We start from the raw sequence: 14,706 nt of genomic DNA, 5'->3' as shown, positions 1-14,706 counted from the left end.
AAAAATTCGATTTATTAGAGAGAAAGTCGATTGTTGTGATTGAAAACATCGAAATGACCTCTTTTGTCTGATGTTTCACTTTTGACAAGGGTTCTTAAAAATATATTAAATTTTAATTTTAATGAAATATTAAAATTTTATTTTCATTTATTTCTCTACAATGATTTGACTCAAGTTAATTTCGTTGCAATACAAAGAAGAAAAACCATTCTATATCGGTAATACTCAGAATTTTTGTCGAAATCGTCAATGTCATCCAAAAAAGTTTTACGAGATTTAGTCTTCTTCGGTGAATGTAATATATTATCCCTTTTATATTCCTTAATAATTCTGAAAACAGAAGCTGTGCTAACTCCCGATGCAGAAACCGCATGGTCAGCCACATCAATGATTGGAACATCTGGTTTTGAATGCACTTCTGATTTATAAATGTTAAATATAATTTCCTTCTCAGCTTTACTTATGTAAGATTTCTTCTGCTGTTTTTTAGGAGGACTTAAATCTATCACTTCATTTTCCATATTGCTCATGAAACACCTGCAATAAGACACCACGGCGAAACAAACAACCCTATAAGAAATATGAGTTTTTGCTTGACTGATAGGCGCTATTTGTCATTAATCAGGCGCCAAGCAGGCAACGGTATTGCGCCAAATAGCACGCCCCTTTGTTTACTTTCACTATCAGTTCTCGTTGAAGAATATTCTAGCCGTAGCAGATACATTCTAATTTTGTTATGAAGGAGGGATATTTATCCCTGAAAAATAAACAAATTCATTTGAAAAAAAATTATTATTTAGAGAATATGGCCATACTTAGAAATAATGAAATGCAGAAAGGAAGTCCTTCATATGGATCAAGAGAATAATTCTCTTAACATCAAGAATTTCAACGTTAAGATAAAAATTCTTAACATCAAGATAAAAATTCCACGGTTGTGGCTGAGTGGCCGAAGCACCCCTCCTTCGAAATGATTTTTTAAATAGGTGGTCATTTTTTGGACACCTGGTATATCATGTTGCACTTGAATTTTATTTAACACTTTCATCTTGGCAATGGCATGCATGCCTTTATCCCACCCTCTGACTTTAGAGTTCCACTCACAGCACCAAACTTGAAACAAAATGCAAATTCCTTTAAAAGTTGTTTACTTTACTTTTAAAAAAATAATAATCAATTGCAATCGATAGTCATATTCATTAATACAACAACGAATATTTTTCAGAGGACGAGTTAGCTTGTCCATTAGGATGAAGAGTTAAGTTTAATTTTCAATAAAACTGGAAAGCGTCGCTTCCAATTGACATACTAGTTTTTTTTCTCATCTTAAAATTATTTCCTTTATTTTTTACGCGAACAAATATTTATTTTGAAATTTAATATTTCATGTGATTCTTACATGTTTCTCACGTGAACATAAAACCTCCTTTCTCAGTTTTTCTTCCATTGTTTAAACAAAAACAGATTTTTCGTTACGATTCCAGAAATTTCTATCTTTGAGCAACTTACAACATTAAAGGCTTTAAGTGTTTATTTAAAAAGATCGTCTAAATGAAATATCATTTATAGTTTACGGTGCATTCAACTAAATAAATGTCTCTAACATTTTTATTTACAAATAAAAATGTAAGTTTTCAACTTTTGGACAAATTATTATTGTTTTTCCCCCCACGAATAATCAGGTTATTTAAATTTATTTAAGCCAGATAAGCTTTCTGAATTTTATGATCGCATTTTAGCGCTGATAAATATTAAAATGAAATGCTTTCATTGTAGACTAGAGGAGACTTAACTTGAGAAGAAGGGTCATAAATGTAGAGGAACAGTATGGTAGTTTTGTAATTTTAAATCTTATCCAGAAAACATGAGGACTCCTTAATAATTCATTACTACAGATTAACCGTCGTGGAGGGCTTTTTGGTGCAATTTGCGTTACATAGAAAAAAAACCACGAAAAACTCAACTCCCAGGGCTAGCCCGATGTCAGAGATTCTATTTTATTTTATAACCGCCTTTGAAGAGCCGACCCAATTTTGAGTTTATGACTATCAATGTTCAACTTCGTAGCCTTGTAATTTTGAACCCAATCCAGAAGACAATGGAAAACCCTGGATCGTGGGTTAGAACCCATGATCCGTCTACCACTGAGGATATTTTTCGAACCCGCTTCACCGTACTGAAAGGCGAACGCTCTATGCCTTGAGCCACCATGGCTCGATGGTAGAGGGATTTTATTTTATTTTATCACCGTCGTTGAACAGGCGACCCAATTTTATGGGTTTACGACTACTAATGGTAGCCTTATAATTTTGAACCCAATCCAGAAAACAAGGGAACTCCTGGATCGAGTATTGGAAGAAATTTGCTCTCGTGGAGGACTTTTTTGATGGAGCTAACCCGCATTTGCGTTGCATGGAGAGGAAGACCACGAGAACCTCCCATGGTTAACCTGAAGACAAGGGGACTCTTAACTTATATTCCGTCTACCACTGAGGATATTTTCAAGTCAGCTCTGTGGTCGGTGCAAGCCGGATGCGGAATTCGTATCGATTGGGATTCGAACCCAGTTCGCCTCATTGGAAGGCGAACGCTCTATCCCCTGAGCCACCACGGCTCGATGGTAGAGGGATTGCAACTCCTGATTCATCTACTTCAGGGGATATTTTATGTCAGAAATGTCATAGGCCTGATTTGAAAGCAAAATTCGTATCGACTCGATAATGATGGGATTCGAACCTGATTCACCTAATTTAGAGGTGAAAACTCGAACACCAGAGTCCTCGTGGCTCGCGGTATAATATTCACAAACAATTTTTCTTCCATTTTGTTTTAATTTTTTAACTGATGTTTCAATTCCTACGGATCATACTTTTCGTATGATCAATTGTACATAAATGTACATATTTTTCCATAATTAGAGCCCTTATTATATATTTTTTGTAACCTTTAGCAAAACTGAGTTAAAAAAATTACAAACTTTACTCTTCGAACTTAATACTTCAACAAAGAAAAAAGCAAAACGCTCATCAAAAATGAGAAATCGCAAAAAAGGAAATAGAGATATATTCCACATAAAAACCTGATTGATTTCCTAAAAAAATGGAAATGGTTATTTGTGCAAGGATGTTTTTAGAAACATTTACAACTTTCAATAGACAATCACACAGGCTGTGGTATTTTAACAAAGAAAAACAAAAAAGTTCTCGAAAAAATTCGATTTATTAGAGAGAAAGTCGATTGTTGTGATTGAAAACATCGAAATGACCTCTTTTGTCTGATGTTTCACTTTTGACAAGGGTTCTTAAAAATATATTAAATTTTAATTTTAATGAAATATTAAAATTTTATTTTCATTTATTTCTCTACAATGATTTGACTCAAGTTAATTTCGTTGCAATACAAAGAAGAAAAACCATTCTATATCGGTAATACTCAGAATTATTTCAAGTGATTTGAAAAATACTGCCACATTTTTTCACTGTTTAATAACTTTTTTATCTCTTTTTAATCACTTTTTTATCACTGTTTTTAGGATTAAATTGAGTAACTTGGGGGGAATGTGTTTAAATGCTAGGTTTTTTCTACAGGGAAAACTATTTATCAAATTGTTCTTTAGGAGTAGTTCGAATAGCTCTGAATCGGTCGAATAGTTTCTGAGATTTTTAATTTAAAAAAAAATTCCTTATTTTAAAAAAAACTTAATTTCTTGACAACTCTTCAACCGATTTCTTTTTTCTGCCCTGCCCCCATATTTTGAGGTTCAGGATCAAATTCCCCCGGAAAAAAAGAGAATGTTTAAAAAAGAGTAAGTATGTTTTTCTACACGATTTTCCAACTTTGAATATATTCTGCACTGATTAACAAGCCTATTAAAGGATACACCTGATAATGATTAAGTCTTAATTCTCAAAAATTTGATCACTTCATTAAAATTAAATATCAAAAGACTGTCATTGTTAAAAGATTTCCCTTGTTTAAAAAAGTTACATTTTAAATTAAATGTCAAACTGTCGTATAAATTGCCATTGTTAAAAGATTTCAAATACTAAAAAGTTACATTTTAAATTAAATGTCATAAAACTCGTTATTGTTAAAACATTTACCACCACTGGCTGAAAAAGATACATTTTAAAATGGCATAAAACTGTCATTGTTGAAAGATTTTACTTGCTAAAGACGTCATATTTTGAAATAAGTTTAATAAAACAGTCATAAAAATCGTTTAATCAGTAAAAATAAAGATTCTTTTATGTAAGTTTAGATCATTCATAGGTCACAGAAAAAGTTTACAGCTATCTGGGTTTTGCCACAATGTTAATTTGGGTACGCTGAGTTCTGTCAAAAATAAAAATAATTCTTAAAATAAACTACCAAAGCAAAAATTTTTAAATTTTTTTCATCGCAGATTTAAGTACTATTTTTGTACTTAATTCAATTTTAACTATACTTGTTCATATTACACAGTTTACAGTAGTAAGAATTACAAAAAAATTTAAAGGGTATACAGTATTTTCTATATAGCCACTAAAACAGCATAGATACTCCCAAAAGTATTAATACATTTTTAATTGAAGTATTTTACATTTTTTAAAATCAAAATTACCCTTTTAATATTTCCGTATTCCGAACTTCCGTAAAAAGATAACGCATTCTTCTCTTACGTTTGGTCTTAGAGGGTTAAAGATTACCAGTATATTACTTTTTTAAGTGCTTTGTACAATTATTAAACAAGTCTTTTTGAGTAAACAAAAATGCAAATGTTGAATGGATACAAATATGGAATTCTGAAGGAATTTACCCTGCTACTAACGTAAGGGCAAAATAGTAGTAAAGGATTGTTCTAAGCTTATAAAAAACTTTAACTAGTAAAAACTCTTGCTAGCTTATTAATCATCAGTAATAAGATAACTTTTAGAAACAATACAGTTGATAATTACAATACTGATAAAATTAGGACTTCGCTGATAATAAATATATTTAAAAAAAGAAAAGAAAATGATCAGCATTCATTTCAGTTTCGAACTATTTTGAGTGATTCTTCTTAAAAATTGCATTTTAATTTTATTTTATCGTTCTCTTATTAAATAATTAATGAAAGCATTTTAATTGTGCTTACCTGCATTTGGCGACATTCTATTCTATATCTATTAATTATATTTTTTAACTTATATGCTTTTGTACAAGAGGATAGAATTTCTAGGGTACAAGTATCTTTTTTATACACCTTTAAAATACAGGTTTTTCTTACAGGCCAGATGAGTTATTTCTTTTACTTTGAAGTACTTTGTAACCTTGAAGATTCATGTCGTATTTTTCTCTTTAAATTGATTATTTTTTATTGTGTAGTGTGTTATTATGTAACATAGTAATCACTCTTTGTGTGGAAATATAGTGTTTATTTATTAAAGGCTGAAAACAGTGTATGTCGCAGTTGTTTAAACATCAAAACTATTTGAACCTAACGCAAGGAAAAGTATTTATTTTTAAGCCTAGAATAAACTTTCTTAATTTACGGTACCTAATTTGGTTTAAACCTTGTCTAACTATCCAAGGCCAATTTATAGTGACTGAAAGGTACATGTTAAAAATTAGCAACTGCACGCTTTTAAAAAAAAATGAAGTGTAAATGTACAGTGTGTTCCATAAACTCCGCCCTTAACCCTTCGACTCAGAATTTTCATTATACAGATTTGTTCATTATTTTGTATTAATTTAGGTCAAAACAAGTGAAAAATATTATGTTTATCATTTTAATAATTTTTGGTTATAAAATACAGTCTCGGACAATGGTGTTTTTTTTTCAGTTAAAGGTAAAATTTGCCAAACCAGCACCTCCTAGAATAAGGTGTTCTAGGAGGTGTTGACCAAACACGGTTACCTTCCAAACAATAGTTTTTTCAAATTTCCAAAATTATTTAAAGTTATTTAGAACTAAGAAAAACAGTAAATCATCTTTGAAATTTCTTTAATTTACAAAATCAATTATTGATAAATTTTTGAATGTTAAAAAAAGGAACGAAAAAAATTTCAAACTACTTTTTATAGATTTTATATTTTTGAACAAATATAGATATAATGATCTAACAGATCTTATAGTAACTATTAGACTATTTTTTATAAATAAAAAATACTAAAATATATATAAAACAGGGACTGTCCCATCTGCTCCCAAGAATTTATGGGTATTTTCAGAAAACTTATTAAAAATGAAATAAAGGGGGATACTCATAGGGGTCGCAAATTAATATTTAACAGAGGAAAAACAAACACACTATCCGTGTTTGATAAATCACTGTATAGTATTAGAAAGTAGATGTAATAAACAACAAAATATGTTTGGTTGAAGATTGAAACTTAAAGGTATTCTTATAAACCATTTTTCAAGTCCTCTAAGTTCTTTCCCGATATCAAATCTGTCTTGTTGTTTATTGTATGAACATTCCTGTGCTGTGATTTACCAGATTTCGATAGATTTTATGATTTTTCTTCTCTTAAATAATTATTTGCAATATCCAATACGTATAGATTTATTTTCATAACTATTCTAAAAATACATGCTAAGGGTGGTTTACGCGCGACTCTCTACGGAATAAGTCAAGTAAATACACCCTATAACAAAAAAATCGACGCACCAAGAAGGAGTTGTCCGATTGAAACGAAAATTGGTGGATAGGAAGACAATGTACAGAATAGTAAATGATTAAAATTTCAGAACAATTGAATAATTTATTGCAGAGTTACAGTAACAAGTTCAATAAGGTGTTGACCCGCCTCTAGCCTGGATACAAGCTGCCACACGGCCTGGCATAGATCGATAAAGCTCCCGGATGGTCTCTTGCGGTATCTCCTGCCAAATTCGATCCAATAGTCGAACGAGGTCATCAACATTCCGTGCCAGATGCAATCATCTTCCCACCATATCCCAGGCATGCTCGATGGGAGAGAGACCTGGTGATCTGGCAGATTAAGGAAGAGTTTGACAAACTTGCAGACAGTTCATAGCAACACGTGCCGTATGTGGTCTGGCATTGTCCTGCCGAAAAACCAGTCCAGGGCTCTTCAAAAGGAATGGTAGCAAAACAGGTTTTAGGATGTCGTCGACGAACCGCAGTGCAGTAAGTGTACCTCTAATGACGACCAAAGGGGTCCGGCTGTCAAAGGAAATGGCACCGCAGACCATAATGTCTCGTTGAGGGCCGGTGTGGCGTGCAATATTGAAAGCAGGATCCCCCCTCTGCCCTGTGTGTCTCCAAACACGTCTTCGATGATCGTCAGGACACAGTTGGAAGCGGGATTCGGTGCTAAAGACTATACGTCCCCAGTCAGCATCATTCCAGCCTGATCGAGCCAAAACAGTCATGCATACGAAATTTCAGAGCAATCGGATGATTGCTTCTTGGTGCGTCGATTTTTTTTATTATAGAGTGTAATTAAAATAAGGTATTAAGACAAATGTTTTATTCTTGTTTATTTATTGAAGTTTTGCAATTAAGTATTTTTTCATATGTCCAAGATAGGTATTCGTGTGCACACTTAGTATTAATTTTGTATTTTTATTATTTTTGGAAATTTTTTCCATAGTTTATTTGCTTTTTTAATCTTTTACAGTCTTTTTTTATTAGAAATGGAAGGCATGGAGGGGATTCATATGTTTGTCAAGATTGCTTTTATACTGACAGCTGACCTTTATTTATATTAAGGTTAACTGTTAGTAAGGTTACGGTTAGGTGCTAGTTATGTGTTGATAAATAATATTTTATACGAACATAACTTAAAGTAAAGTGATCTTATATAGTGCTGAACGGTCTTATAGAATTTTAAGTTCATTTCTGTTCGGAATGTTAGTTATACAGATATTTGTGTTTGCTAACGAAAAATATGTAATTTTTAGGCAAAAGTAAATTAGTATACTTTCAGACTTGTACAATGAAAAGTATAATTCTCATTTTGACAATCTTAAACAATGTTAAAGCTCGCATAAATTTGATTATTTACATTTGTCACAAATTTTTCAGATAAATGAAGAAACAAAATTTTTAAGTCGATTTTAATTTTTATCCGAATGCAAAAACAATTCAGCTCAAAAATTAAAAGACTACCGAATTTGAAATAAATTTAAAAATACGTTGGATTGAAAACTAAAGAACAACAATTTAAAATCTTCCCTTCATAATCATTATTTTATCAGCCAATTTTTTTAAAAAAATTAAGAAAACATGCCAAAAAATAAATAGTTACAAGGTATTCATCTAGCTAAAAAATGAAATATAAGTTAATTTATTCTTAAAAATTGTAATATAAAAGATATTTTAAAACACTTTCGAAAATTTTTGGAATTTCCATATCCAAAACATTTTGCAGTGGAGAGTCAAAAAGAAAGTAGTGATTCATTTTTCAAAATTTGTTTTAATTAAAACAATTATTTATATATATTTTTAAAAAAATATATTTACGATGTTAAGATTTGATTTCAAATTTTACTGTTTTCAAGACTTGCTTTTACTGTTAATGATAATATTTTTTAAGCTTTTACTTTTTAAGCAGTTTTTAAAAAGTAAAAGAAAAAAAAGCTGAAATTAGAAAAAAAAAGTTAGGTAAAATTTTTTAGAGCAAAAAAAAAGGAACCTTTGAAACAAAACATATCTAACTAGGTTGAAATCAAAGGAATTAAATAATAAAGATGTTACAAAGCAATAAAAATTAAAATATATAAGGAAAAATGTGCGTAAACATGACAATAAATAAAATAAAATTGAACATACTTTTTAAAACATACCTTGGCTTCTGTCTTTGTTTTCCATTGAATACATTGTTGCTTTTTCATTCCTTTTCCCTACTATGGACCTTGTTTCTGAAATCTCTTGATTAACATCCATGCAACAATTATTCAATTCTTTCTTTGGAAGCATTTGAAAGATAATGGTATCTTTTGCCGACTGAGGGAGAAAATAAAATATTTTACTTTCATTCACATAAAATGATAAGATGATACGTAACTTTTATTCCTATTAAATGTCATATCAGCAGATAAATTTTATTTCTAAAATGTCGCGTTAAAAATGCGAGAAATTTATTGAGTCACGTTTTACAACTACTTTGCATCAATCAAATGTTTTTGTTCTTAAAAGTTGATACTTCATGTATGTCTTCAATTTTTTTTTAATATTTTAAAATGTTATTTTGATTTAAAAGCTACTATTACAGAATTTCCTGCTGAATAATAATTAAAAAAGTACTTAGTGCTCATATTTTAAAATTGAGTTTTGAGGAAAATAAGCATACTTTTATTTTCTTTTATTTTTATAAGCATACTTTTCTTAAGCATGCTTTTATTTTTATTCTGTTTTGCTAGTACTTCTATTCTAAGGTTCTTCGTTACTTTTGAAATTTCATAATTTCGTTACTTGTTTGCCGTTATTTAAAACAAAAATATTAAAAAAAATATATGGTTACTTTTTCTTTCAAACTTCCCAGCAAAACCTATTTCTCTGTTCCTTTTTTTTTAGTATTCTACTCTCAGCTTTATTTCTATATATACCAGATATTTGTTTCTAAACCACCGGTTCGCAAACATGTATTTAAATAGATTTAAGGTTAAAATATCTTTCATTATTGAGAGCATATAAATGATCAGAAACGAACTGGTCAAAACATTGTTTAACACTAGATTGCTCAAGGAAGTCATTTTGACTGCTATTTAACTACTTTTTCATTTGCGAAAAAATGCACAAATAATAATGCACAAATTATTTTTTTACCGAGTGAAGTAAATTTTTTTTATTGTCAATATTTACTAATAACTTGTTATATAACTGTAAATAATATAAAAAATATCAAAAGTCAATTCTTTCACAATGCAGTAATTTTGACTGCTTTTGGGCGATATAGGTATATACTAAGTTTCAGTCTTTCTAGTGTTAAGTACCACGCTTTTGTAAATGTAAAATGCGTGCCGAAAGCCAAAATTACTAGACTTACCTGTCTGCTGTAAGACACTGAAATCTTTTACCGCTCATGCGAGTAAGGCGGGTTGAGAAACACTGTACAAGATTGCTTTCTTTCTCTAATATATTTCTTCATTTTTTACCGCTCAACGTTTATTGTATTGAGTATTATTTCTAGCGCTTGCTTCAAGGTTATTTATCCAGTCTGAATATGATAGAGAACATATTGTTACGAATTTGTAAAAATGTGGATTATTTTGCAGATATTCTTTTGTTGTTAGGCTAAATATCTCAAACGGACCTAAATATACAGTTTAAAAATTTTTTTAAAAAAAGTGGCGTAATTCTAACGTAATTTAAAAAATGGAAGATATAAGAGAAAAAATAACGCCTCATGCATTTCTCGTGGAAAACTTGATTTGGTGACATTTTTGGCGATACTTGGAGACCATTTTAGCAACAAAATGATAGTTCTGGAAAATGCGAATTTCGAAGCGATGGGACTAATATTATATTATAACCGTCGTTGAACAGCCGACCCAATTTTTTGTTTTTTTGACTATTAATGTTCAACTCCATAGCCTTGTAATTTTGAACCCAATCCAGAAGACAAGGGAGCTCCTGGATCAAATATAAGGAGAAATTTGTCTTCGTGGGGAACTTTTTGATGGAACTAACCCGCATTTGCGTTACATGAATAGGAAGATCACGAGAACTTCCCACGGTTAGCCTGACGGCAAAGGGACTCTAACCCATGATCCGTCTACCACTGAGGATATTTCACGTCAGCACTGTGGTCTGTGCTAGCCGGATGAGGAATTCGCATCGACTAGCCATCGCCGGGATCGAACCCCGGTTCACCTCATTGGAATTCAAGAATTCCATCGACAAGCTTATATGAATAGAACTGTAGAAATAGAAGTCATTAAGAAACTCAAGAAAAAGATCCAGGTTTTGATCTAATTACTAATCTTATGGTCAAAAATCTCCCACGCTGCAGAATTAAGCAACTTGTTAAGATCATTAATGCTTGCTTTCAGACTGTGCTACATCTCCAAATCCTGGAAGCATGCAGCAGTTATTTTATTCCCAAAACCAGGCAAAAACCATTTCCTTGCTGAAAATTATAGCCCAGTCAGTCTCCTATCTTCACTATCCAAGATAATGGAATAATAATTAATTTAAATAGAATTTTACCCTACATTAATTCCTACCAAAAGAACAATTCGGATTTAGGAGAAATCTCTCTACCACAAAACAGCTCATCAGAATTAATGCTTGACGTTGCCAAGGCGTTTCATCGCGTCTGGCACTTCGGTCTTATTTCCAAAAGGATTCAAAATATCATCCAACTCCTATCTTAAAAATAGGACCTTCAAAATTGAAATCAACGATTTCTCCTCAACAAGAAACATTCAAGCCGACGTTCCACAATTCTCGATACTTGGACCCATTCTATTTTTAACTTACTGCACAGATTTCCATGTTAACAGAGAATATCAAAATCAGCCTACCGCCTTTTACGCCAACGACACGGATATTTTAAGCAGATCTATGAATCCTAACAGAGAAGTTAATAAATTCCAAAACAATATTAACGAAATTGAAAAGTGGTGTAGTAAATGGAAAGTCTAATCCTCCACAAAATATAATCTCGTGATCATCAGAAAACACAATGAAAGTAAAGTGAAAGAAAATAGTAAAATCGCATTATTCATCAATGAGGATAGTCCTTAAGTAGCTAAAGCCAAATATCTAGGCATCACCATCAGCTGCTCTCTTAACTGGAAACTGCACATAATCCTAAAAAAAACCCAAAGCTGCTTATCATCCCCTTAAACCATTATTAAATTGCGATTCTAAAATGGCCCCAAATACTACTGGTCAGAATCGTTTCACCGAATCCCTCGGATTTTCCCATCTTATGGGCGTATTCGTGATCTATCACCATCCCATCGACCAAGCCATTAGACTAGATTGGCAATCTTTATCGCTTTAGTGTGGACCATGATAATCGCCAAGTGAGGGAAGGGTTATGGAAAGGAGTGGCTCTCTCGTAAAATATAACCAGTACATTCGTTTGTTGTCGTCTGCTGCAGAAGTACTAAGAGGATGTATGCTTCTAGAAAGATCTCAGATTATGAGGTAGAAAAGATTATAAGATCACGTTCCTGAGACATGTGCTTTATTCAAAGCTCAGCCCCGTCCCGCCCCCTAGCGGGGGCATCCTGGGTGAAAATTTATTGATCAACAAAAGGGTACAAAACAATTTCCAGTTTGAAAACAAAAGAAGATGAGAATTTACAATGATAAACATGAATAATAAAACAAAATAAATTAATAATAAATAAATATAATAATATTTAATGCTTATCCTAAATTTTAGTTGACATGCTATAATTTTAGTTGACAATGACTTGTATGCCTTAGATTTGAATAGAAACGAATTTGATATAGCATTACATTATTTCTTAAGTATCTTTGAATATTACTAACAACAACAATCTGAAAAAGAATACAGTATATAGCATTGGATCCAAGAGGGTAAAGAGGTAAGTGAAAGATTGTAAACATTAAAAACATTGGATCGAAAGGTAAATTAGACAAGCAAAAGCAATTTAAACGTGATAAAACATTGAAAACATTGATATTGAACCAACAGGCTTCCAGAATATTAAAATATAAAAATATCATTGAACCAAAAGGGTTCCAAAGTTAGAAACAAATAAATGACAATGAAGTGAAATGAGTAGAATTAAAAGAAAGCATTAAGAGCATTTAGCTGTTTGTGGCAGGGCAGGTGGCCGCTATGCAACCCCCAGAGATGTTAATTTGGTGCAAATATCTAAATTTGATTCATATGAAGAGGGTCCATGAGATCGTCTGGTGTCATTATATCTACCAGGGTACGTTTAATAATCTCAGTGATAGCATATTTTTGTGCGTTAGATCGGAACCAAAGAGTCAAATCGTTCATATTACGAAAGAGATTTCCTCGGAGTGTCCGGAATTTGTCACATTCGGCGATTAGGTGTTTAAGAGATCGATATTTTCCACAATATTTACAGCTGGCTGTAGCTTGGAATAGCCTAGCTTGATGCTCGCCGAAAACTCCGTGGCCCGTGAGAAATTGATTAAGAAAGAAATCGCTGGAGAGTCTATTCTCCTTGACCATTGGGTAGAAGATATAGGTATGTCTCCCATTTGTAGTGGTTGACCACCTGTCCTGCCAGATTGCGTTGCTTACCTGCCTCAGTCTGTAATTGATTTGTGGGTTTGAAAGAGGATAATAGTGATCAACCCCGCCAAGAAGAGTGCCTTGTTTGGCAAGTGCATCAGCTTCCTCGTTGCCAATGTCCCCAGAATGTGCCTTTACCCAGTTGAGACAGCATGTTTTATATTTGACCGTGTTCTTAATTTCTTCCACAAGTGGGTCATTCGAATTTGGGTTTTCTAGCGACTGCAGCGAGGATTTAGAATCAGAGAATAAATTAAATGCATTAATATTTTCAGCGTTTGCCCATGTGATTGCAAGTTTGATGGCAGTGAGTTCGACGGGGTATACACTTGCATCGTTATTAAGTCTAGCACAGTGTTGATAAATGGTGTTGTTATTAAGCTTCACCAAGAAACCACATCCCACTCTATCCTCGGTGAACCCTGTATCCGAATTTGTTATTTGTCTTCTACTGCCGTCAGTATAGATTTTATAACCCACACCCCTCGGTGAGCTGTAGCCCCTTTCTATCATCTTGAGATCCAAGGGATTATGGTGTACTGGGGTATATATCGGTAAGGCATCTAGTTCTCTGATTTGGAAGTCTCTATCGAAAATGATTTGCTTATCTCGCGTCCACCGATGTTTCTTTATAGTACAAGTCTGTCTAATTTTTAGGTCGATGGGGGGAATACCAGCAAGAATTTAGAGAGCCTCTATGCTGGTGGTGGAGTAGCATTTGGTGATATTTAGAAGGGGGATGCGCTGTATGGAGTTCAGCTTCTTATTAATTTTCACGTTATTTTTATACCATACAGAGGCTCCGTAAGTGATTTTTTTTTCAATAGCTCGGAGATAAATTTGCTTAAGAATGTTTGGGGACAAGCCCCAGGTGGCTCTACTGAACTGTTTTATTTTGTTGTAAAAGATGTCGACATCGGACTTTAACTGCTCGAGATGTGGCATCCAGCTCAACCGAGGGTCAAAAATCACGCCAAGATATTTAAGTGTTTTTACTGGTTTAATATTGGCAGTAGTTATGCCAGCCATTTTGATACGCGGTTGCCTTCTAAGACATTTGGCGTCTTTAAGAAATGTGATCAATTTTGTCTTTTCAGCTGCGAAAACAAGGCTGTGTTCCCTGGCCCAGTCCGTAAGAGACTGTATAATATCTGTGCCTATTTTGTCGATTCTATAGAGTATTGAATGCTTCATCAGTAAAAAGACGTCATCGGCGAAGGCAAGCAAACTGCAATCATAATAGTTAAAATTGACGTGTGCTTTATTAATACACTTGTTGATAATTTCAATGGCTGTAACAAAATAAAAAAAAGAAAAGAAACTGAATCAGAATACATTTTTGAAAAAGTTTGTATCATATGCACACTTTTACCTTCTTTTTTTTAAATTCTTGCCTTTGTTTGTTTATTATTTCTTAAAAACAAGATTATATAGCTAACAAGGAATCAAAAAAGGTTATATTTTTTTATAACCGTCGTTGAACAGCCGACCCAATTTTATGTGTTTACGACTACTAATGTTCAA

General features: G+C 32.5%; 1 protein-coding gene across 3 annotated transcripts in view; it reads right to left on the bottom strand.

The window, feature by feature from the left end:
* Positions 1-14,706, bottom strand: part of LOC107438189 (synaptic vesicle 2-related protein) — an 80,296-nt gene that overhangs the window by 49,426 nt on the left and 16,164 nt on the right. For 2 of the 3 annotated variants that reach the window (XM_071180652.2, XM_087149909.1), the window contains exon 2: positions 8,777-8,936. In XM_071180652.2, the coding sequence (XP_071036753.2) occupies positions 8,777-8,936 (160 nt within the window). Of the gene's footprint in view, positions 1-5,116; positions 5,338-8,776; positions 8,937-14,706 lie in introns of those variants that run through there. The other variant, XM_071180655.2, reaches the window with a different exon arrangement.

Source organism: Parasteatoda tepidariorum, chromosome 8 (genome assembly GCF_982258835.1).
Source record: "Parasteatoda tepidariorum strain Cologne lab strain chromosome 8, Ptep-v5.0, whole genome shotgun sequence".
Classification (NCBI taxonomy): Eukaryota; Metazoa; Arthropoda; class Arachnida; order Araneae; family Theridiidae; genus Parasteatoda; species Parasteatoda tepidariorum.
This window is presented reverse-complemented; position numbering and strand designations above follow the sequence as displayed.